Genomic DNA, 26,319 nt, shown 5'->3' on the forward strand with positions numbered 1-26,319 from the left:
ATCATGATACAAAACTTGTTCTACTTAATAAGGACATATCATTCAATACTTTCATGAAGAAAATTAGTGAAGATGCAAATATTGATTCAACAAGATATGCATTAAAAGTATGGTTTGATATCAAACTAAATACAAACAAATGAATGCTTGTAACTTCAGAGGAAGAACTCAGTACGTGTATACATTTACTTACAACTGATTCAGCCTACAAGAATTGCCATTTCGTCATCGAAAAAATACAACTTTCAGAATCAGCAGCATTCAACCAATCTCTTGCATATGCGATAGATTCAGAACCTTTTGCTGACTATCAACATGAAGTACGAGTGCCAATAATGGAAGTAGACAACGGGCAACAACCTTCTAACATTACAGCTGCTTCAGAATACATAGTGCTGCACTAATTACCCTCTCCTCCAATAAATTCATACCAGTTTGTCGATGACCAAGAAGAAGAAGGACAGCTAATAATGCAAATTGACAACCAACACACAATCCAACAAAGCTTTTTTTCACCGTCTGCAATGATAAACAACAATGAAGATGAAGTAAACATGGAGCTCATACCGATAACATCACATAGAATTGAAGAAATTGCTGAAAGTTCTTGTGCTTCTCAGAAATCAAGAAAATGAGTGAGGAGAAAGGTGAAAGAATCTCCACCATGTAAAATACTTAGGCACGATGTGTTGCCTGAGGAAACTTCGGCCGAATGTCCTGAAGTTTTTACCATATTTCCAAAAACTTCACCACCTGATAAGGTGAAGTTTTTGTGTCGGATTCAATAATTTTCTTATGACTTTTAAACAAAACTTTAGCTCAAAAAGCAGAAGTCGTGCTTAAGTTTTTTCAAACAAAAAATGTACTTAAAATTCATGATTAAAGACACAAACATATTTGTACGACAAAAAGTGAACTAAAAAAATAATTAATGTATATTCAGAAAATCCAAATTATGTAAAACCAATCCTCTAATCAAAAAATTCACACATAGTTTCTTCAAAATCTCCATAATCATGTCCTTCTCGTTCTGCTGGAGTTTCATAGCCGCTATCTTTTTTCAACTTTCCATGAGCCCAAAGATTGGCAGTCAATTCTCTCCTGAATGCAATGTTTGACTTTGATCGAAATTGAAGACATCTTCTCTCTTCAACCGGATATCAATAAACTTAAGAGCAAATATACCACAATCAACACTGCGAAAAACATTTGAAAAAGAAATTAAAGAATAGTTAACACAAGGGCAAAAAATAATAAACGTAAGATGCATGGTAAAACATATGTGAAACACGTACTTGGTAGTCTGTTTCGGTGTGTTCATCCACTTAATTTGAAAATTTTCCACAGGACTGTCCCCATAAAATTTATTATGTTCCCCAAAATTCAAGCATTTGAGACAGTGTGGAATCAACCGGGCATAAATTTTGACATGTTCAAGTGCACGCTCGTATGTTGCATCGCCCATGGAATCATACACATATAAATTTGTCTTCAATGTCCAGAATTCCAAAAAAATAGTGCGTAGATATCTGGCCCTCCCTTGACTAAAGTCGAAATGGAAAGAATACTTTTTTGGCAGATGCCCATGAGATACCACAAGAAAGGTCGAGGCCTTTTACGTAGTTGGCCACCTTTTCATTCGTTGATTCTTCCTCATACCAACAAAAGTCCGTAAGTGGCTTAATAACCGCTTCTTTTTTTTTCAATCTGTTCTTCGGATATCTTCTTTCTCTTTGATTTGCTCTTAAGAACCGCCATTCTCTTTGCTTCCTTTTCTCAATTATCTTCAACTTTTCTTCTGAAGGATGAATTCTATCCAGGATAGTCATATACTGATCGAAAAGTAAATCTGTTACTGCACATCTTGATTTTGTATAACATGGAAGGTGATAGCAATATTTTTTGTGCAAGTAATATACGCCCACATCAATATGCTGCAAATGGACAACGACAAATGATAACATGTAAAATTACCACTATGAAGTTTAGAAAAAACACATTACACAACTACAAACAGCATGACAAAATCTTAAGCATATTCAGTTTTAGCAAATAAGCTAAAAAATTTCAGCAGTTTACTATGAATAAAGCTATACTACAAAAAATAAGCTGAACTTTTGGGAAATACAGTTGAAACCCAATTCAAAAAACAAACTTAATAACTTACTTCATCCGCAAAATCAGAGTCAGGATCCATAAGCTCGGTAAAGAATGATTTTTGAATATCAAGTCCAGCTAATCTGAATGGATTGGAATCATATTCACTGGCATCCATCTCCAACCACTCTTTAAATCTTTGCATCAATCCACTATCTTGATTAGCATAATGGAAAGGACACCTTCTTCTATTCTTTCCTACTATCCAATCTTGCCCCCTTTGCTTTTTCTTATAAACTACATAAAGAGATCTCAACCAAATACTCTCCATACGCATCCTTTTTCCTTTTTTATATTGTTTTCCTTTTGCTTGCTCTTCCTGCTGTTCCGTCACAATTAATTGTTGTTGTTCAGCAGCAGGGGGAAAACTACAGCCATCGTGGCAAATGCTTGACCAATTCCCTGCTGTTCACGACGTTCTTCTGTCTCTTCACGAACAACAACAATAGCAGAATTACCTTTTGAATCAGCCCCTTGTGTACTACCAAGTAAAAATGAACATAAATTAAAGTTGGGGATATCACTGGTGTCACACATAGGGGAACTAGAAATCTTCCTTCTTTTAGGTTTTGGAAGCAGTTCCGATGCATCAGATGAGATCTGCAAAAACAAGGAAAATATAAACATAAATAAAACTGATAGAGAACACACATTAGGTAATAAAACAGCCAGTAATCCAATTGCAGAAAATAATTACCTGGTCTAAGTGTTGCGACACAGATGGTGTTTGCATTCCAATAGATCATGTATCTTCATGCAAAAAAATAAAAATAAATAATACTGACTAAATTTTATAAAATAATACCAACACACTTCACACCTGTCTGTGAGTCAACAGGTGTGAATATATGTATTTCTGTTTTTTCATATTGCTGCAGAATCTCACCCAATTCTTTTCGAGGTGCCTCCAGTCTTTCTGAAAAATCATTCAAAAACATAAAAAAGAAAATAAAATATGTAAAATTTCAAAATGTAAAAAATATACTTCGATCAAATATCATAAATTCATGATCTATAGAATACCTTTACGTTTGTCTTCCGCTGTGGTTTCCCCAGGCTGCATGCCTTTCTCAATATCAACATTTCCAGCATCATTCAATTGTGAACCAACGTCGACGACCATTGCAGTATTCTCTGGAAGATTTTTCTCAACTCTACCTTCATTCAATTGAGCATCATCAGAGAGTTTTTGAGTTGTGGCAATTGAACCACGACTAGTTTTAACTTCCACTGCATATTCATAAAAGAGGGGGAATAGATCAACTAGTTTTTCTATATATAAAACATAGAAAAAATTTATACCTGTAGTGAAAATTTCACTACAGGATATTATAAAAAAACAGTTAAAACTTCAATTCTAAGAAGACTGAAGTTAGCCAGTCACAAACAAAAACTTCGACAGTTACAAAAAATAAAAAAACTTCAGCTCTAGAGCTGAAGTTCGACAGTTACAAAAAAAAATACTTCATCTCTAGAGCTGAAGTTCGACAGTTATAAAAAAATGTCAGCTCTAGAGCTGAAGTTCGACAGTTATAAAAAAAACTTCAGCTCTATAGCTGAAAGTTCACCAGTTACAAACCAAAACTTTCACCAAAAAACATGTTGTAGTTTTTACAAAAAACACAAACACATGAAAACAAAACTTCAGCTCCTATCTAAGGTATAATTGAAATATTATAAACTTCACACTTTGTACCTGTAGTAACAACTTCCTGTGTATCACCACCTAGAAGTTCATTGCAAATCACTATTACTCCTGCATAACGATCGTCTTTCAGATTTAAAGTACCAACAGGTGCTTGATTTCCAATATCACTTTCCAAAGCACAACTCGGTGCATGTTTTTCAGTGCCAACAACTTGATCATCTGCACCTTTCTCTCCACCTTTACTCTGTTTACAGACATTGGATTGTTCCTCTCCACCTTGTTGTTGAACATGTTCAACGCCTTCAACAACCGCTTCATTATGTGTAGCATTATCATCTGCGACTTTACGCAGTGCATCATGAGCAGTATGTTCTTCAGTCTCAACAACTTGATTATGTGCACCTTGCTTGCTTCCAATATTCTCAGTTGATAAATGTGCTTCATCATTTACATCTCTGCTCAATCTATCTGCACTGGAACTGTGCTCTTCAACTTGTTCTTGAACATGTTGATCGCCTTCAAAAGCCGATGGATCTTTGTAACAGTCATTCCTCCTGTCATATCTCGATGCTTACTCAAATCAAAAATGCCATCGTCCATTCCATTTGATTTGTTGACAATCATAAACAACTGTTCAAACTTCTCATCGAAATATTCCTAGAAAAAAAATTAATAACAATCATTAATCTGAAATAAAATCAACACAAATAAAAAGGCTTATCTATAAATTAGCTTACCTTCACTTTTACAAAAACAGCATCAACAATAGCAGTTCGCTCCTCCTTTTTAAACTTATCAAAACTTCATTCACGATCGTGCTTCTTTCTTTTTCTGCATGCCTTTGAACCTCCGTCGTTAACCTCTACAATAAATACACAACAAAAATTCAGATATAGAAGAAAACTTCAGCTCAAAAAACATGTTGTACTTTTACAAAAACAAACCCAAAAAACTTCAGATCAAAACTTATAGAGCATATTGTATCAAGTAATTCATCGTCATCAAAGTCAGATGTAGACGAGGTAGAACGACTCTTGGTACGAGATGCTTTGCCAATAAAAGGAGTTCGATTCGGTTCTTTTGGTTGATTTCGACTACGTGGTTATTCACCAATGTCATGAGTTTGATTCGCTTCTTTTGATCGACTCTTTGTAGGTGGTGATTTACCAGTGACATGAGTTCGATTCAATTCTTTTGATCGACTCAGAGTACGTGGTGATTTACCAGTTGAAGGAACTGCATTAACTACATTTGAACGAATCCGGCTGCACGATAATTTCCCAATTAAAGGCATTGAAATCAATTCCTCTTCTGTAGGAATTATATCCAATACCCTAAAGTCGAGATATCTCTGTTTAATACACACAAGTATATTATGAGGAGAAAAAAACTAATACATCAGCATATTAACACAAATACAAAAAATAAAATAAAAAGTAACTTACTTCATGAGTTTTGAACATATAATAAAGTTCGGGATACTTAGACTCTCCCACGCATACATAACGTAACATCCTGGGGACCTGAGGCATATCAAAGTACTCATCTACATACTTCTCCCGAACATCTGGGAAGCGCTCATAGAACCAAACACATAACGGATATGGAAATCCAGTAAGTTTATACTCAGTTGCATGATGTTTGTTTTGATTGTCCAATGCATGTTTCAGTGAATAAATGAGCTTCTCATAAGCCACATTACCCCAAGGATATTCAGCACAAAGCTTCTCGTCTTCAACGATAGATGCATACTCCTCAATCACACATGACTCAGTATTTTTCCCAAACAGAATAAACTCTACAATAAGAATTTCCATAAGCTTAACTGCATCATCATCACTATCGCATACGTATGCATGATTCACAACATTCTTTGGAATTACATTGCGAGTCATAAAACTTCGAATATCCTTCAAACTCACACCCTTGGACTTACCAAAATAACGCTCTCTCGATTAAATAGTTTTTCAATATTATGTGTTATGATCCGCAAACCACACATAATGTGAAAGTCTTCAAGGGTGAAGGAGTGTTGATTGTGATATATTTGCTCTTAAGTTTATTTATATCCGGTTGAAGAGAGAAGATGTCTTCAATTTCGATCAAAGTCAAACATTGGCATTCAGGAGAGAATTGACTGCCAATCTTTGGGCTCATGGAAAGTGGAAAAAAGATAGTGGCTATGAAACTCCAGCAGAACGAGAAGGACATGATTATGGAGATTTTGAAGAAACTCTGTGTGAATTTTTTGATTAGAGGATTGGTTGTACATAATTTGGATTTTCTGAATATACATTAATTATTTTTTTAGTTCACTTTTTTGTCATACAAATATGTTTGTGTCTTTTATCATGAATTTTAAGTACATTTTTTGTTTGAAAAAACTTAAGCACGACTTCTGCTTTTTGAGCTAAAGTTTTGTTTAAAAGTCATAAGAAAATTATTGAATCCGACATAATAACTTCACCTTATCAGGTGGTGAAGTTTTTGGAAATATGGTAAAAAACTTCAGGACATTCGGCCGAAGTTTCTTCAAAAAGCTTTAAGACAAAAACTATTAAATCCAACACAAAAACTTCTGCTTATCAGGTGCTGAAGTTTTTGGAAATATACTAAAAAACTTCAGCAAATTGGGCCGAAGTTTTTTGAAAAAGCTTTAGGACAAAAACTATTCAATCCAACAGAAAAACTTAGGTTGATCAAGTGCTGAAGTTTTTGGAAATATACTAAAAACCTTCAGCACATTGGGTCGAAATTTTTCGAAAAAAGCTTAAGACAAAAACTATTGAATCCAATAGAAAAACTTCAGCTTAACAGGTGCTGAAGTTTTTGGAAATATACTAAACAACTTCAGCACATTGGGCCGAAGTTTTTTGAAAAAGCTTTAGGACAAAAACTTTAGCATGTTTTGGTATTTTTTTTAAGTTGATACTTATCTTTTTTGCATTTACTATCTACTTTTTGTCTTTTGTCAAGTACTTCATCTTTCATTTAAATTTGTTTGACCATATAGTAAATGATCCGAAAGTTATTTTTCAAGCTGAAGTTATTTTTTTACTATAGAAAAACTGTGGGTTTTACTAGGGCTGAAGTTACATTTCTTTTTGCATTTACAACATACTTGTTTTTACCACCTACTTATCTTGTTTCATTCAATTTCTCTGAACGTAAAACAGTAAAAACAGCTGAAAAGTTACTTTTACATTTATAGATATTAAATTGATTAGGTGAACTCTTTGTCTATATTAACAATCTCTTCACTTGAAAATTTCATAGTCATTCATAGAGTTCTATCATATTTCTTTAAATTTGTATTCATCCTTAGTCTTTCAGCTTTTGTTAAAGAAAAAATGTCTGGTGCAAGCAGAAGTGGGAAGCCTAATATGGATGAAATTATGCAGAAGTGAGAGAGTTTGAAGTGTGATTGGTACAATAACAAACCGATGTCTAAGCTTATGCTTTTGTGAGATCAAATAAAGGCTGATTGGGAGAGAATCATGCCACAGTTTTTTGCCAATCAATCATTCCAGAACAGGCTTAACATGGAATGTAGTTGTGGAAGTTATTCAACCTCGTTCGACAAGGTTGTGCAGCAGTTTGATAGTTTTCAGTTTCCCAGCTGGAACTACTATTCCAAGCTGCAAAACAACCTGAAGACTCTTCTTTCTCTTATGTACAGAGTAATCGTCGAACAAAGTCAGCTGCGTGATCAATTCAACAAGTTAAAGATTGATCTTCTTGGATTCAGTGGTCTTTTGCCCGACTACCCTATAGTTATCTCCGATAGTGATGATGATGAGATATTTAGAGAAATTGAGGAGTACTGTGATGATGATGATGACGATGATGATGATTGTTAGTGTTTGTAATCCTTTTTTTATGTTTTCAATGCTATGCTTTTTGTTTACTTCAGCCCATAGAGCTGAAGTTTTTTAGGTTAATTTTGTATAACTTCAGCCCGGAGAGCTGAAGTTTTGTTTGTAAATGTGTGTTGTTCTGACCTCTTTTTATATCAATGTAATTGTCACCCTCTTTGTTCTTAGCTTTCTATTATCCTTGTTATTTGTTGGTATTTGCTTTATACTTCTTAGTTGCTTAGAGATGCTACAACTTTTGTTTGTACATGCGTTTCTTTTTGTGTGTTGTACGCATATGTGTGTGTGTGTGTGAGTGTTTGTACGTGTGTGTGTGTTTGTTTGTTTAAGGATATATATTTCACATACTGTAACCTAAAGTTTTTTCTCGCAGAAGTCATTGCGTACTTTTTTAAAATGCAACAAAACTTGTAAGCCTGCGCAACAAAAACGAGTGATTTGTACTTTAGCAGTATATAAAATTGTCCAAGAGCTTATTTTTTTTATTCATATGAAAAAAATCACATTTGAATTATGTCATACAATAAAGAAAGTCTAAATTCATACCAAGGATTATTGAAGCTTGGAGTATTTTTCAGTATGTTTCTTGGAATATGGATGAGGTGTTGGAGAAGACAAGCAAGTTGTTCTGTTATGCCCAACTTGTTTAGATCGACTGCATTTGGTAGACTTGAATGGTACTGATGATTCAGTCGCAGGTATATGCCTCTTCTTTTGTCTCCTTTCTTGTAAAATCTCTACATCGGGAGGTTTTGTGATCTCAGATTGTACATTTTGTGGTATTTCCCATGCTTTTTGATCTCCCACGGTATTCACATATCCTTCATATGTTTTCAACCATGTTTTCCTTGAATATCAATTTGAGCAGTAATCAGATTTCTGCAAATATCTCTTATTAATAACATCAATTGCATGTGGACAGAGTAATTCATCAAGTTGGAATTCCAGGCAGTCACAAGTTCTCTTCTTTAAGTCCACAATGAATTCAATTCCTTCACTATTTATTCTAAACAACATTGAGTCAAGGTGGAACACCTAACAAGGAATAAAAAATTAAGACAAATTATATTAGTGTATTTTTGCTTCAAAAAGAAAAAGTATGAAATTTTTTAAATGTAAGCAGTAAATCACTACAACAGATATAAAAAGCTGAAGTTAATAAATATACTCACAAACATTTTGCAAGCCAAGTCCATCTTCTTATTCATCTCTTCTTCTGCCCATATTGATATTCTGTGAAAAGTTTCATTTGCTTTTTTCTCCGTTCATAAAACCACTCTCCCAGCTTTTCTTGGATGAAATCTAACATTCTTAAAATAAGCATTTCTCTCCCTTTTAGTAAAACGGAATTCATTGATTCTACCATGTTTGTTGTTAGCATATCATAACATCGCCGTGGGAACCACGATCGAGCCCATCTCTCGGGAGGCTCTTCCATTATGTAATTGCATGTTTTCTTGTCAATACTTTTGAGTTAGGACATTAACTGATTAAAATCTTCATGTTTGTATGACCTTGCAACACTTTGAAAAAGATTTATTACCGTGGCCTTTGCATGTCTTTGCTTTAAATTTTTCTCAAAGTGATAGAGGTAGATACCATGATGAGCTTCAGGAAAAACTTTTCTAATACTATTTGCGATCGATTAGTTTCTATCTGACAAGAAAATCAGTTCACGACGGACTTGAATTGCTTTTCTCATTTCCCCGAAGAACCAAATGTATGCCTCATTGTTTTCTGAATCTGCTACACCAAAACATAAAGGAAAGATTTGATTGTTTACATCCTTTGATACAACAACAAATAGAACACCATGATATTTTGACTTCAAAAACGTTGCATCTACTGCAATAACGAGTCGGACCAACCAACTACTGATGCCGCAGGAGCGAAGAACAAGTAAGAAAATCTGTACATTGAAACACAAAAAAACAAATCATAAGGTGTGAAGTTTTTCAAATAGTAACATTTGAAACTTCAAGTTGATGGTTAGTATTGTTTTGCTTACCTATTCTGCACATCTCTTTTATGCTTGTGTATGTTCGTGGGTTTTTGGCCACCATCATGTGTAGGTATGAAGGAAGAATCTGGTAGTTACTCTTCAGGTGTTCCCCTTATGCAAGCAACATCTTTTTGAATAGCACGTCATGCCTTGTGATAACCAATGTCAATTCCAAATTTCTTTTTCATTTCATTTTCTACAAAGGCTGGTGTAACCTATCTTTTTGTCTCGAACATGTTCTATAATTTGTTCACTTATAAAATTTGATGTAGCATGCTTCTGATTTTCTTGCATCAACCGAGCATTCATGGATGTTATGCCATAAACTAATTACATTTCCTACCCATAATAGATTTGTGGGGAATTTTTTCTTTATTCTCCAATTCTTTTTTATTTTTATGCTACTTTTCTTCTTTTATTTCTTTTTTTTTCTCCTTTTCTTTTATCTCGTTTTCTTCTAATTTTTTTCTTTTTTTCTTTTCTAATTTCATTTAACTTTTTTTTATATTTTTTTTCTCTTCATAATCTAATTTTATTTACCGTTTTCACTACTTTTTATACGATTTGCAAGTTAGGGCTTCTCACTTTTAGTATAATATGATTTGATGATATAGATAATAATAATAATAAATAAAAACATAAACATAAATATATGATTAATGTTGTGAATTTTTTAAAAGGGCATTAAGTACAAAATATCATTTAATGGGAGGTAACTTTAATTTTAGGTAAAGGATAATTTGGTCATTCAATTTTTGAAGGTTATTATGGTAAATTAACTTTACCTAAAAGTTTTCATGCTTATAATAGTACGATATAGATATAGATTACTTAATCTAATGAAGACACAACTCTAACTTGAAAAAGGACCCGACCCTACAAAACCAGAACCCATCGAGAAATATAGAAATTTTGTAAGGTGATTATACCATATTAGTAGCATGTTTGGTCAAGCTTTTGTAATCGGTTTATTTTGAAAAGTGCTTTTCTCACAAGTGCTTCTAAAAAAAATAATTTTGGTGAGAAGTACTTGGTGTTTGAATAATTAATTTAAAGAACATTTTTGAAGCAATTAGTGTTTGTCCAAACTTTTAAAAAGTCTTTTTTAATTGTATTTTTCTCGAGACCACTTTTAAAAATTCTTTTGAAAAGGAACAACTTTTGAAATACTTTTGTTTCTACTAAAAAACAAAAAAATCACTTTTGAAAATAAAAATAAAAATTGGCGAAACAAGCTATAAGTTGTCTCTCTTCTGCTCTTTCCATTTTTTTTTAATGTTTTCTGTTAATTTTGGTAGCGCGGTCACTTTCGGGGACTAAACACATACATTTACATTAATGGAAATGTTAAATGTGCTTAGTTGAATAACATGAGGATTAAAATTGAAATAATGCAATAGAGAAATTGTTGATCAAAATATAGTTGGAGTAGTCACTCTTCAGTCTTGACTCTTGACCTTCTACTTCCTTCAGTTTGTTTACTGTATTTCTGATCTGCAAAGCCATGGACTTGGAATCTAATATTCTCGATCTTATCGAATTTATTAAAAACGAAGTTATAATCGAAAGTGATCTTACAGAGACGCTTAAGGAGGGATTAACATTTCTGTTACCACTTGTTCGCTGTGCCGCGTATTGGATCAGCGTGGATGAGGAGGAGTTGAGAGATCTTTTGGATCGTATCCAGAGTTTGATCACAAAGGCAAGATGGGACCTTCATTTGACTTGTGATATTGGAAGATCTGAACTGGAACGTGTTGCTTTTGACCTACTTAAAGAGATTTGGTTTCTCAAGCCAGACATTGTTTTAGTCCTTAGATTTCTGCCCAAGGTAAGATATCCTAGATACACGATTGGAATCCTGGCTGGGTGCATCGAATCTCTCGTTTTCAATCTAGAGTTTTTGCTGAAGTCCAGGGCAGATTTTGTTGCTCCTGTGAAGGAAAAACTTGAACTTGTCAAAGGAAATCTAGAGTATCTGGGAGGTTTTGTTTCCTTCATACTTAAGAACTGTATTCGTGAGTCCAACGACGTCGACAAATTCTGGGATTATGTCACAGGTGTAATAAAAGAAGCAGCAAGTTGTATCTCTTCACTTTGTTTGGCAGAAGATTCGGATGATTGCATTAGTTTAATCCTTGTAGATCTACTAAAGAGCAGTAAACCTTATGTTGAAGCCCTGAAAGTTTTACCCTCAGTGCTAAGCTTCAGTTGGGAATTGGATGCCTTTGCAAAGGACTTTGTTAATTTCATCCTAGGAGCGCCGATAACAGAGGAGCTCAATTCCCGGTCTTATCTACTGGTCTACAAAGATCGTGTTCAAAAACTCCAAAAGTCGCTCAAGTTACTGCTAGTATATATCTTATGCAATGAAGTTCAAAAGGAAAGCTTGATAATCTTTGATCTTGTATTCAATGAGTTTTGGTCCTTCATTAAATCATTGGACAACCGAGAAATGGATGAACATTTGGACAAAGAATTTGATCTTGCTATATCCCATTTGGTGCAAAAGATGGAGCCTGCGGCATCAAAGATTTTGCAGTGGATTATCAAGGTACAAAGGTCAACTGGATTGGGCTTTTCCCAGATTGATAGTTTGGGATGTATAGATTTGGTATCGCAGAATTTGCTGAGATTGTTGGATCATAGTAATTATTCAATTGCTCGGGCAAAACATCAGATTAAATTTGTACTGGCTGAGATTAAAATTTTCAAACCTTTTCTCGAAAATAATGTTGACCAACAAGGAGAGCGTAAGGAAGTGTTAGATGTTTGCAATCATATGACCAATTTATTTGTCATATTTGAGTATGTTGCTGAAGGATTCTTGGTTGATAAAAACTTCTCGGTTGATCTTCTTTACACATGGGTTAAACATGGAGACGATGTCATTGCAGAAATTAAGCTTTTCAAGGACATTGTTGAATTTGCGCGTATCTTCATGGAAAAAAAGGATGCCCCAAGTGATTGTCAAACATCAAAACCTAGCACTCCAATCATTGATGAAGCAGTTGTAGGCTTGGAGGACCAGATAGAAATATTAATGGCACGGGTAATTGGTGGAGGGGCAGAGCTTAATACCATTCCTGTCATTGGCATGCCAGGGATTGGTAAGACAACACTCGCCAAAAGAATTTACAATGACAGAAGAACTTCAGATCACTTTGATATTCGAGCATGGTGTTCCGTTTCTCCTAGACATACGGTGAGTGAATTGGCCCAAGATATTTTAATTTCTATCGTTGATCTGAGCAATTATATTTACAAGTCAAAGGAGGGGAAGGAGCTAGATTATCTTGATATTTTACACAGACAATTACATAGAGGAAGATACCTCATCGTTTTAGATGAAGTGTGGGATTCTGATATATTTGATGAGTTGCACATGTGCTTTCCGGATAATCCTAATGGAAGCAGAATTCTTGTTACCAGCGGCCGAAAATATGAGGATCCATTGTTTGATGAACCTCTTTTGGTTCGCTTGTTGACTCCGGAAGAGAGTTGGGAGCTATTACAAGTGAAGTATAATCACCTTCGCTTATGTACTCGAGAAGAATTTCGCAAACCCCCAATTCCAAATGAGAACTGTCCTGCTGAAGTTGGAAAGGAAATTGCCGTAAATTGTCGAGGGCTACCTCTGGCCATTGTTTTGGTAGCTGGGTTTCTTGTCAATTTAGAGGACGACAACGATTGGCTAACCATTACTGAAGAGGCATTTAGTTCAGAAACTAATCGTGATGTAGGAGACTGCAATGAAATAATAGAATTGAGCTACAAAAATATGCCTGGTTATCTAAGACAATGTTTTCTATATTTTGCGGCATTACCAATGAGTACAGAAATTTCAGTTTCAAAACTAACATGGTTATGGGTTAGTGAAGGATTTTTACGAAGAGATGAGGTGAAGAAACCAGAGGAAGTAGCTGAAGATTACCTGAATGATCTTATGGGGAGGAGCCTTGTAATGGAGGCCAGAAGAAGTTCAAAGGGCGGGCTGAAATCATGTCGCATTCATGATTATCTATATCATTTCTGTCGAGACAAATCTAAAGCCGAAAAGTTCTTGCCAGTGGCATCGCGGTTTGAAGATTTCTTTCTGGATACACCATTTATTCCCCTTACCCGCACAATGATATATTCTTCTGAACCCGGTTGGCACCGCTCCTGGCCAAGTCCTCTTCCTGAAGAAGGTCCATTTCGGGGTGTCAAAGAGCTTGTTAGAGTGTTGGATTTGGGGTGCATCAACATTGGCAATACCTTGCCTCCGAAAATAGAAAGGCTTGTGCATTTGAGATTTTTGTCACTTCAAGGTGGCATGCTATTCATTCCCTCTTGGATTTCCAAGCTCTGGAACTTAGAAACTTTCCTAGTGAAAGGAACAAAAGGTGAGGTAGCATTACCAGATACATTTTTCAGTATGACAAGGCTGAGGCATGCACATATAGATAACTGTACCTTCTCAGATTCCAACTTGTCCCAATTGGAATGTTTGCAGACCTTATCCACCCCATCTCTTTCTTATGACAAAGGGAACATAATGAGAAGTTTTCCTTTCCTTCAAAAACTAAAATGCATATTTTTGGAATCTTGGGGTCATTCTGAGAAGTTGGGAGAATCTTGCAATCAATTTCCAGTTTTGGATTTCTTGAGTCAACTTGAATCGCTCAATGTGATTTATCAAGGCGGAGTGCTTCAGCCTTGTGAATTTAACTTCCCCTCAAACCTTAAGAAATTAACCTTATCAAAGTTTCGGCTGCCATGGGTTGAAATTTCTGCAATTTCAGCATTACCAAACCTTGAGGTTTTGAAACTGCTCTCAGAGGCTTTTGAGGGAGAAGAGTGGAATGTCAGTGATGAGGAGTTCCCAAAACTCAAGTTCTTGAAATTGGGAAATCTGAACATTACGCGTTGGAATGTCAGTGATGATGCCTTCTCATGTCTTGAGCAAATAGTGTTGCAAAATTGCAGGCATATTGAGATTCCTTCTTGTTTTGGTGATAGTTGTTCCCTGCAAAAGATTGAGGTGATCTTGTGTGGAGACTCTGTTTCTCTATCTGTCAGAAAAATTGAGGAAATTCAGTGTGAAGAGATGGCAAACAGCAATTTCAAGGTCATCATTCAGAACCCAAACAGGGACTGAAGAAAACTAATCTCGTCTTCAATTTCCGCTCAGTTGTAAGTAAATTTGAGATATAATTTTTATTCTAGGCTAGTATTACTGTTCTCTCTATATATATATATGTGTGCGCGGGGCGCGCGTATATATGACTTTTTGTCCTCTTAAATTCGTAGAATCAAGTCTCCTACCATCGTCAAAATCTGAACGATTTTAGCATGAATACATGACTTTTTGTTCTTTTGGCTTCTCTTACTTTTCTGTTTTCTCCTTTACAGCTTTGTTGAAATCTCCTCAGCTCCTCCCCATTCCAACCTGCCCAGGTGTACATGATGATTGCAGTATACTTTTATACAGCGAGATTATAAATGACCTAATCTTAAGTAAATATTAGTAAAAGAAAATAATTTAGGCTGACAAAAATGTAAAAGTAGCTAGTGAGTTGGGTTTTATGCTATTTAAGTAAGCTTTTATATGTCACATGCCTATGTGCAGTAACTAAATGCAGTACTTTTTCTGCAAATATTTCAGTCTTTGGACTGACTATTCTTGAAAGTTGCATATTATGATGTTTCCGAAACCCTTCCGTTATGAATTAGTCAGTGAACTTATTCCTTATTTTTATATCTGCAGATGCAAATGTTGATTCCGAGCCGCAGACTTGAGCTAGAGCCAGGGTAGTACTTTAGTGATGAGCCGCACATTTTCTTCAATGAGTAATGCTGGTTCCACTTCTTCTTTCTCTATTGTTATTTTTCAGTTTGACAGTTATTGAAAACTCTTTGTTATATTGCTCTGCTCCATGAACCTTATGTGTGGTTGTAATTTTGTAACACAATTATATATATATTTTGCCAGTCTACCATCTTGCTTATTCCGTGTGAAATGAATGACTGTGACTCTTGGGATTATTAAGTGTTGTAGTTTGGAGTATTAGTTTCAGGGGAAATTTCGTCGAAATTTTTGAGGACTCGGAGGCTTGCTATGATGGGTAAATTTTTTTTTTTTAAAGTTCTTTATATATATATATATAACCTTATGTGTGGTTGTAATTTTGTAACACAATTATATATATATTTTGCCAGTCTACCATCTTGCTTATTCCGTGTGAAATGAATGACTGTGACTCTTGGGATTATTAAGTGTTGTAGTTTGGAGTATTAGTTTCAGGGGAAATTTTGTCAAAATTTTTGAGGACTCGGAGGCTTGCTATGATGGGTGAAAATTATTTTTTTTTAAAGTTCTTTATATATATATATATATATATATATATATATATATATATATATATATATATATATATAAGGGGAGAAATGTATAAATACTCCCCTGACCTATAGTAGATTTTCAACAACACTTAAATTTTGCGGCGATCCTATTACTTCCCGAACTATTTTAAAATGGAATAAAGTTACCCTTAAAATGTCACAACCACATCTATGTTGTGTGGTGGAGTACACATGCCTCAATGCTTTATACCACTAAATTTTTATTTTTTTCAATCTTCTCTTTTCTTTCTATGTTCTTTCTCTTGTGCCTCCATTATCAACAACCCGAAAAGTCACCATTATCATACCTGCTTCACCAGATACCATAGCTTACCATATCCAAAAGAAAATTTCGACTTCCACCATTTTTATTTTCACCTACCATTGCATTTTCCACCTTAATTTTTCCTCCCATAACCATAGAACATTAATACAAACATGATTCCAACTATGGCGATCAATTAGAGTACAACATAAACGAAAAGTAGATTTTTTAATCCTCGAGAACTTCTCAGAGGATAGTACAAAAATTAAAAAAAATTAGAATCGTTGTCGTGCTGTCACGACCCAAATCCCGGTCGTGATGGCGCCCAGCACACTACTAGGCAAGCCCGACCATTATTCAACACTTAACCCAATTTATCAAAAATAGCGGGAAAAAATATCAATTAAGCAAGATTAAAGTACTGAAGAATTTAACAAAATACACAATATAATCTCACTAGGACCCGGTGTCACGAATCTGAGCCTCTAGAATACAGAATATCATCCTAATACATGGTATATCCAAAGTCTGATAATGCGGAAATAAAGAGATAGGATAGGAGGGAGAAGATCAATGGCTGCGAACGTCGTGCAACTACCTCGATACTCCCAGAAGCTGGATCTGCTGATCAACTGGATCTACTGAGTCTGAGACTGCCCTGGATCTGCACACAAGGTGCAGGGAGTAAAGTGAGTACTCCGACATAGTGAGTAATAAAAGTAACTACAGTCCGAAGATAAGAAAATCCAGTAAATACACAAAGTAGCTAAAATCCAAATATACAACAACATATGGAACTGAGCAGCTAAACAACAGTATAAATAGAAATACATGAATGCAATGCAATGCATATGATGGTACATTCCAGTACCCACTGCGGCGTGCAGCCCGAGCCATCCATATTTATTTATCGTCGACGACGCTCACTGGGGGTGTGTACAGACTCCGGAGGGGCTCCTACAGCCCAAGCACAATATCTTGGTCAGTCATTGTTACCTGACCGGTCAGCCATTGTTACCTGACCAATTTATATCATACAGTTCCATTGTTACCACTGACCAATTTATATCATACAGTGCCATTGTTACCACTGTTCAAGTATATCATCCAGTGTCATTGTTACCACTGTTTCAAGTATATCACACAGTGTCATTGTTACCACTGTTTCAAGTATATCACACAGTGTCATTGTTACCACTGTTTCAAGTCACTTTATAATCAGTCCAGAAAATAATATAATAAGCCCCTTGGGCATTTACAAAACAGAAGTTCCCAGCCCGGAATACATTTAAAAATATCATTTAAGTTTTCAACACTTAGAATTATGGCTGAGTTTGCAAAACAACATTTAAAACCTTGGACTGAAATTAAATGATATGCAAATCATGCTAAGCAGTAATATCAATCCTCGAAGGATTTTACAAATCGGCACAAGACCCCAAACATGGCATCAAGCCCCGTAATATCAATGAAGTATGTATCAATCACCAGTATAGTATAAACATCACACGGGATGGACCAAGTCACAATCCTCAATAGTATCCGACCCCACACTCGCCATGGAGTGCGTGTCACGCCTCAATATAACGTTACGATGTGAAAGTCCGGGGTTTCAAACCCTCAGAACAACATTTACATCTATTACTCACCTAAAGACGGCCAAAAGTCTACTCCGCGATGCCCTTTCCTTTCGAATCGACCTCCTCGTGCGTCAAATCTTGCCAAAACCACAAGGAATATATTACAATCGGCTAAGGGAATATAACTCAATCGAAAAGACTCGAAAAATATCGAAAATCACGAAATTTGTAAAACTCGAGCCCCGGGCCCACTTCTCGAAAAATTACGAAAGTCACATCATCGGATTCCTCGTCTCGCCACGAGTCCGTACATATAAAATTTACCAAAATCGGAGTTCAAATGACCCCTCAAATCTTCATTTTAGAATTTCAATCTCAAGCCCTAATTTCTTATAATTTGGCTATGTTTTCATGGATTTCAAGGATGATTCTTCAATAAAATCATGTATTTAACTCATAAAACTTACCTCCAATCGATCTCAGTTGAAACTCCCTTCAATCCCCGTCCAAAAGCTCTCAAAATGACTGAAAATGGTGGAAAAATGACCCAAAATCAGATATAAACTCACTGCCCAGATTTTTCGTAATTACTGTTCACCCGCGCGGTACTGTTCACGCGCGGGTTACTGTTCGCTGCTGCTAAAAAAATGCACCAGCAGCCAATTTAAATTGCAGCACAGCCATTTTTCACTAAAATGGCTCTAACTCCATCATACGAACTCGGAATTAGACGATTCTTGTTCCTATGAGTCACAAATAATAATACGAACACAACCCTTCAATCGAAATTCAATTCGGAGCTCATTTGCCCAGTGCGATATCCATTTCGCTCGTTAAATAATTACTCATGTTTCGCGTCAAACACCTAATCGCGTCTTGATGAAATTAGACCAAAATTTCCAGATCAGTCCTATAATTCATTATCAAAATTCAGGAAGTCTCGGAATCAAATTTGGATCTCTAAAACTAAAAATGAACCTTTAGATCATTACATTTGTGAGCACGTGATTTTTGCCTCACGAAAAATACTCTAAAATAAATCAAAAAATAAAACAAAATTCTCTTAGTATGCAATTTTTAGAATTTATGTGATGTTTATTAATTGTTTGTGTTTTGTCCGTAAATGTTTGCTTTGTTATAATTAAACGAAACTAAAATAAAAATACATGTTTCATGCATATCTAGGTTTTAATTATGCATTTAATAATTGATTAAAAATAAAATCACAAAAATATGCATTTGTTCTAGTTTTAATGTTTCACTATGTGATTAATATTTTGTCTATGTGTTAATAGTTGTTAAATGGTAATTAATATTTTTGTAAGGGTAATTTTTGTTTTTATAATTTTTAGGAATTTAATAATTAGGAATTTAATTAGAAAATGAAAAGAGTGAGGAATAATAGGCAAAACGGACTGGACCATTTAATTGAAAAGGCAGGCCCAAACAAAACTAATTTCCCCGCAGCCCAATCCAAATACCACTGTCCGGTCCAATTCGACCAAATCAAACGACGTCATTTGGCCATCTTTCATCAAGGCCGTTGGATTAAATCAATCCAACGGCTAATATTCCATACCCTTACCCATAACCCCCTACCCGACCCATGGCCCGGTTCAACCCGTCCCCCCAACTTAAACCAAACGACATCGTTTGGTTAAGTGAGTTGATCCAGACCATTGATCTTGTTTGATCTGACGGTCATTATCAATCCACCCCATCCCTATATAAATCCAAATCCGTACCCCAGCCCCCTAACTAAACACCCCCCTCTCTACTGTTCATCGTCCTCTCCGAAATCACACCCCTAACCCTAGCCGCCTTAACTCTCCATCGCCTGAAACCCGGCGGCAACAACGCCGCCGGTCACCACCTGAACACCCTCGACTCCTCACAACCCCCTCTTCACGGATCTGGTGTCAGTTTCCTTCGAATCAGGCCCCAACTCTTCGAATCTTAAATCGAAGGTTGGCCTGAAAACCTTATCTTCTCCAATGGTCTCCAAATTAACACCACAGCTTCCCCTAACTACCCTCACTACGTATCTGTTAGTAGCATGGTTCGAATCCTCCTGGAATTGCTCGAATCTTCATTTGAAGATTCGAGTGAAACCGGACCCTATCCCAACTTGGCTCAAACTCACACCAGTTATCCACCTAACCCCCTCGTGCCTAGAACACCATTGGTTTGATTCGAATATACCTAGAAATGTTCGGATTTGAAATCAAAAAATCTGAAACCCCAAAAATTTCCAGTCATGGAATTTTTCCAATTCAAGTGAGGGATTGAGGTCTAAGAGATTTAATTCGAGGTATTCTCAATTGAGAATACTTCGAATAAAGTCTGTTCAGCCTCAAAAAGGTCCGAATCCAAGTTGAGTCTGAGTCCGTGTAAATTTAAAGATTCAGAGGTATTTTTCCTATTTTCTTTTGTTTCCTACATGTATTGTTGTTTGTTTCAGTAACATGTGTAATTTTTCATATTTTTTTTATTTAATTCTGTGATTCTGTCTCATACCCGTCTATTTGATCAAATAAGTGAATTGTTTCATTTGGTTATGTTTGTTTACAATGTGTGTAATCGACTCGATTAAGTTCGTCGATTAGTTATATTATAAAATCCTATTTCTGAAAATGCTGTTTGAAATGATCTGTTTATCTGTTTATAAACTGATTGTTGGAAAATGTTGTAGATAATCAGTTTGATTAATACTCGTCAATTAAATCATCCTTGTTTATAGTTCAATAAGTTCATCAAAAGGATGTTGTGTATGTGTTGATTTCTGAGCATTAAGTTTCAGGGCATTGTTAGTATATTGACAATGCTCCTGTATTTGTTTGGATCTTAGTTCAATGTTGAAATTCAGTTTAAATTGTTATGCTGAATTCAGTATAATGTTATTGTGATGTTGGGTTTGAATTCAAGTTTACAAGGGTTGGTTAGATACAACTGTGTTAGGAAGTTGATAGGATTGGTTATAGCTGTTTAATTCAGAAAGATAATCGAGTTTGAACAGATTTTAAAATCTGTTTTGTATCAGATTCTGATTTCTTTGAGGGCAGTAATAACAGTAGGCTTTCAGGGGTACTATTGGGAATGAAACAGTGAGGGTAGTAGTGTGCTGATAGTGGAGTGTTAATGGCTCTTATTTAATGTAATAATGGGAAACAAAGGGTAATGGGAGTGCTGAAAATCAGGAAAAGAGATTTGTAATGGGATTTAAAGTAGTTAAAAGCAGGTTTTGAATGGGATATTCTGTTTTTTTAAAAGAGAAGGGGTCCAGGCAGCACTGAAAGGAAAGGGGCAGACATGTATAAATACAGGGACACGCATTAAGGAAAGAAGGGATATAGAAATAGATGAACACACACAGAAGCAGAAAAAGAAATCTGATTCAAGAAAAAGAAAGAAAACAGAAATAAAGAAAGAAAAATCAGAAGTAGGAAAAACAGATTTCTACAATAGAAGCTAGTGTTAAGGTTGAATTTCTGAGATTGAAATTTTCAGTTTGCCTTCTCCTAAGTCTTGAAAAATCAGAAATACTGTGTTTTTATCTGTCTGGATTTGTTCAAATCCCATTGTTGAGTTTAAAATCTGAAATTTCTTAAAGAGTCATTCTACGTTGCGTCTGGGTTCTCGGGTTCTGTATTGTTGTTCAAATCTGTTGAAACATTGGGGTTTTCTACTGGTTTTTGTTGCTGCTATTACTGCTGAAATTCACTTCTCCTTCCCTCATTTCCAGGTATATACTTTAAAACTCATGTTATGGAAAGCTTCAACCTTGCCAAATAAACGAAGTTTGGGATTATAATTATGTCATCTACTCTGTTAAGTCTATTAGCTTAAATTCCAATTTGTTTTCAGTTGGCCAACATAGTAGTATGCTTGACATAAAGAATACTAGTTAATCATTTCCTTTTGAAGTTCGTATGGGAGTTGTAATAATGTTACCTATTTCGGAATTTCATTAAAAATATAGTTATGATTAGATTGCCAAGATAGGAAAATATGGCATAAAGATTGGCCACTAACTAAGCTTTGTGGCATTGTTAGTTGAATAAAGAATAGTATAAAAATGTCAAAAACCATATTACTAGCTTATTCTAATATCTGGTTTAGTTGTGGATTGAATGATGTTAGTTGTAATTTATTCAGATATGGCGTAATAATGTTTATGTTTATAATCAATAGTTGAAAGATGCATTAGTACAATCCGTTATGTTCACAATGTTGAAATATGGAGAATAATGTTGTATTCAATTTCCTCTTATTAAGTCAACAGGTAGATTAGTTCTCTTTCTTAATAACAAATGGACTAGGAATTTACACAATGCGTAAAGTTAGTAGTAATAGTTCGCATAGATTGAGAATAAAAATCGGTTTGATTATGTATATCCCAAACTCAATCATAAGTAGAATTAATCAAAAATAATTAGGCCTATCAGATTAGGAACAAGCAATGTAGAAGGAGATTAGATTTATAATGTGTAACAATTTTAAGAATGTAAAATAACATTCGTTACAAATAGAGTAATGAAAATTCTTCGAAAATATCACCTCCTTTCATGAATCGATTTTTTTTTAGTTTCATACGCCATTCACATTTTGAGTATACATATACGAGAAAAATGGTAGTATTAATCACACTTTGTTTATTTTACTCTTTAAGTTTAAATGGCTTGGAGGAATATAATTTATACGCGAAAAAATATAATTTGTGGTCAACACTCAATAATTTGTGAATTCTTTTTGTAATTTAGAGGCGTCTCAAATAGTGATTTACCATGACTTTCACATAAAAATATATGGATGTAATAAACAATTTGTGAAAAATTTATACTACCATCAAGAATATTTTTGTGATTAGGGATACGTTCGCGTGACCTGATTATATTTCTAAAAGCAATTCGGATTATGCGTTCGCGCAACTTCGAGTGAACATTTAATAAAAAGGGATTTTTCGGAGAATATCAAATTAATTTCATAAAAACCCGAGGTGTGCGGTTCACTATTTAATCAATACAAGAGCGACAAATATTCTTAATTTTATTCTAAGCACGATTTCAAACATATGATTTTTATAATAAAAAAAATATATTGCCAACCCTATTGTGTACACGTATGCGTGGCACGATGCTCTACATTTATAAAAGGTATATAATACGAATATACGTACGCGTGATTCGTTTATATAATTATAAACAATCTAAACAAAAAGCGGTAATAAAATCAAGCAACAAAAAAAAGGTATTTAGTAAATCAAGATAATTAAGCCAAATATAAAAATGGTTAAGCGACCGTGCTAGAACCACGGAATTCGGGAATGCCTAACACCTTCTCCCGAATTAATAGAATTCCTTACTCAGGATTTCTGGTTCGCAAAATAACAAACAGAGTCATATTCTCCTCGATTCAGGGATTAAACCGGTGACTTGGGACGCCTTAAAATTCCCAGCTGGCGACTCTAAAACAAACAAGTAAATCCCGTCTCGACTGTCCTTCAATTGGAGAAAACTCCCCCACGCGCCCCGGCGGGCGCGGTAAAAAGGAGGTGCGACAGCTCTGGCGATTCTGCTGGGGATAAAAGTGAAAACTGTAACCCAGAACCACTGGTTCAGGGTTTAAAGAATTAGAGCTTAAAATAACTGTTATAATTGGCTTTATTTATTATATGATTTTCACACGTTTATGCTTAATATGCTAAATGTTGCTTTTACCGCTTTAATATTATTTGAATTGTGAATATATACAACTGCTACGAAACCCCCTTCTTTCTGAGTCTTTTGAATTTATGGTGCATATGTGCGCGTGGACCACCTTTCTGTTAAAGGTCATACCAAATAAGACGAAGTTGGGACAAGTAACTAGGCCGGGTAGACTTTCGTGCTCCCGGTACATTGCCCCCACTTCGGCTCAAACTGTCCGTTTGGGTGAGCCAGGTTTAGAACAATATGCCTCAGGTTTTTCACCTAGAATAACTCAGCCATGTACCGGATCCCTAGTAGGAACGTCTATTTGCATCATGTACATTTGGCCTTGGAGACTCAACACAGGGGTTGGGTCTGTCTAGGACAGGTGAACCCAAGATTAAAAGACTATCCTGATGCATCCTACTTGCTACCTGTGCATTCATTTGCCTCGGATTTGCTTGTTGACCAGCTTAATTGAAATCATTGTGAGAGCCGAGGAATAAAATGAGTTGTTTTAGAAAATTCCCAAAAAATAGTTTTAAATCTTGAAAAAAGTGTTAAATAAATAAAAATAATTTTTTTTATTTTGAGTGTATATTTTCAAAATGAGTCTTGATTTTGTTAAAATTAAATTTCAGATACAAAATGAGCACCACACAAAACCCCCGTCCACGAATACAGACGAGTTTCTATTTCAGCTTCAAATGTGGTGGTATGAGTTAGGCGAAGATGGTCAAAAATGGGTCATTAAGCATTTGGGAAATATCACAGATATTATGAAAGTTAAACCACGTGATGATCTGATTGCGGCGTTAGTAACTTTTTGGGACCCTGTTCACAATGTCTTTCGTTTCTCTGATTTCGAGCTTACTCCTACATTAGAAGAGATAGCTGGATATGCTGGTTTTGACGGAAGTCTAAGAAATCAAAACCTGATATTCACAAAGGCTCCCTCGGTACATCGATTCTTCGGTCTTCTGAACATCAGTAATCAAATCAGGAAAAGCAATGTCATCAACGGATGTTGTTCTTTCAACTTCTTGTATTCAAGGTTCGGAAAGCCAGATGGATTTGAAATTCATGAGAAAGGCCTTACTAACAAGCAAAACAAAGACACCTGGCAGATTCACCGTCGCTTCGCCTTCATGGTGGCTTTTCTAGGAATCATGGTCTTCCCAAACAAAGAGCGAACAATTGATATTCGCACGACGAAAGTTGTACAGGTCCTCACCACCAAGGAAAATCACACCCTTGTCCCGATCATTCTCTCAGACATTTATCGGGCGTTGACTTTATGTCAATCAGGGGCAAAAGTCTTCGAAGGATGCAAAATTTTGTTGCAAATGTGGGTGATTGAACATCTCCAACATCAGCCCAAGATCATACAATATGGGCCAAGCAATGATAATTCCATCGAGAGTTATGAGGAAAGAATAAAAGATTATAAGTCCCCAGAAGGGATAGAAGCCTGGGTATCTCATCTAAGGGCTTTAACGGCAAATCAAATTGAGTGGACTTTGGGATGGCTCCCGATGAGGGAAGTGATACACATGTCAACCTCAAATAGTTATTTGCTACTATTGGGATTGAGAAGCATCCAGCCATATGCGCCACTAAGAGTTCTAAGACAACTAGGGAGATACCAAGTAGTTCCTGATGATGAAGATTTGAGTATGCAAGTAATCGAATTACACCCTGAAGCCACTATTCCCGAGGCTCTAATTCAGCAGATGTGGAATGGATGTCGATACTTGAAAAGTGATACTCAAGTCCCAGACACTACAAGGGGCGAGATAAATCCAGGATATGCAAGGTGGTTTGAGAAACGGTCTCGCGTGGATGATGTACCAGAACCCGAGCTAAGAAGGCCAACAAAAAGACCCCATGTTCAAACCTTTAATGATAAAATCCAAGAGCGGTTGATTTGGGGAGAAAAGGAAAAAGGGTACAAAGCAACTATCCATGCCCTAAAGGAAAATCTGAGGAGCCTCAGTCTGGAGAAAGATTTGCAAGCACAAGAAGCCGAAGGCGAGAAGAAAAGTCTAGCTTGTGAGAATGAAAATCTTCACGCTCGATTTCAAAAAATGAAAAAAGCTTCTGAAACACCAATGAGGAGTTGGAAGGATAAAAAAACCATCGCCAATCTTTTTGAAAGAATGCAAGATTATGATTCCATTCTTGCAAAAAAACGAAAGGGCGTTGAGAAAAGCTAAAGAAAGAATCCAACAATTAAACGAAGAAGCCAGATCTAATAAGGAATGCCAAGTAAGGCAATCCGAAGAAGATAGGGCACAATTCAAGAAGGAAAAAGACCATTAGATACGTTCAGAAGACCAACTTCGTGCACAACTGGAAGAGGCGAGAAGATACAACAGAGAACATCAACATGCGGACATCGACAGAGAAAGGGCACAGGCAAGACTCGATCTGGCCAGACTCCGAGCTCAGTTAGAGTCAGCTTTAGATCGTGAGGACCGTATAAGAGATATAGCCACCACTCGCCAACAACAACTGCAAAACCAATACCAACGTCTCCAAGATTTCAGGGCACAAATCCATGATTTAGCGGTTTACACCTCTCAAAGTTATGTGAACTGCCAAGGGATGGATTATGAAAGGTTTATAGAACATGCACCTATTTTGGCTCGTCATCTGGCAACGGAGTTAGAAAGAATGTATCGTACGCTGGGAGGTCATCCAGGTCAAGCCCCACATTGA

The 26,319-nt window shown here is 35.7% G+C and overlaps 1 protein-coding gene across 2 annotated transcripts; it reads left to right on the forward strand.

Moving 5' to 3' along the window:
• The first annotated feature begins 11,057 nt into the window (after window positions 1-11,057).
• Window positions 11,058-15,684, forward strand: LOC104238271 (putative late blight resistance protein homolog R1A-3). Of its 2 annotated transcripts, XR_011407496.1 has the most exons (3): window positions 11,058-14,857; window positions 15,077-15,121; window positions 15,432-15,684. XR_011407496.1 is itself a non-coding variant. In XM_070174191.1 (2 exons), exon 1 carries the CDS (start codon window positions 11,187-11,189, stop codon window positions 14,820-14,822), a length of 3,636 nt encoding a protein of 1,211 aa, XP_070030292.1. In that variant the 5' UTR covers window positions 11,058-11,186; the 3' UTR covers window positions 14,823-14,857; window positions 15,432-15,684. The 2 variants fall into 2 exon arrangements, 1 of the variants encoding a protein (XP_070030292.1); XM_070174191.1 differs by lacking the exon at window positions 15,077-15,121.
• The last annotated feature ends 10,635 nt before the right edge of the window (window positions 15,685-26,319 follow it).

This window comes from Nicotiana sylvestris, chromosome 5 (assembly GCF_000393655.2).
Source record: "Nicotiana sylvestris chromosome 5, ASM39365v2, whole genome shotgun sequence".
Taxonomy (NCBI): domain Eukaryota; kingdom Viridiplantae; phylum Streptophyta; class Magnoliopsida; order Solanales; family Solanaceae; genus Nicotiana; species Nicotiana sylvestris.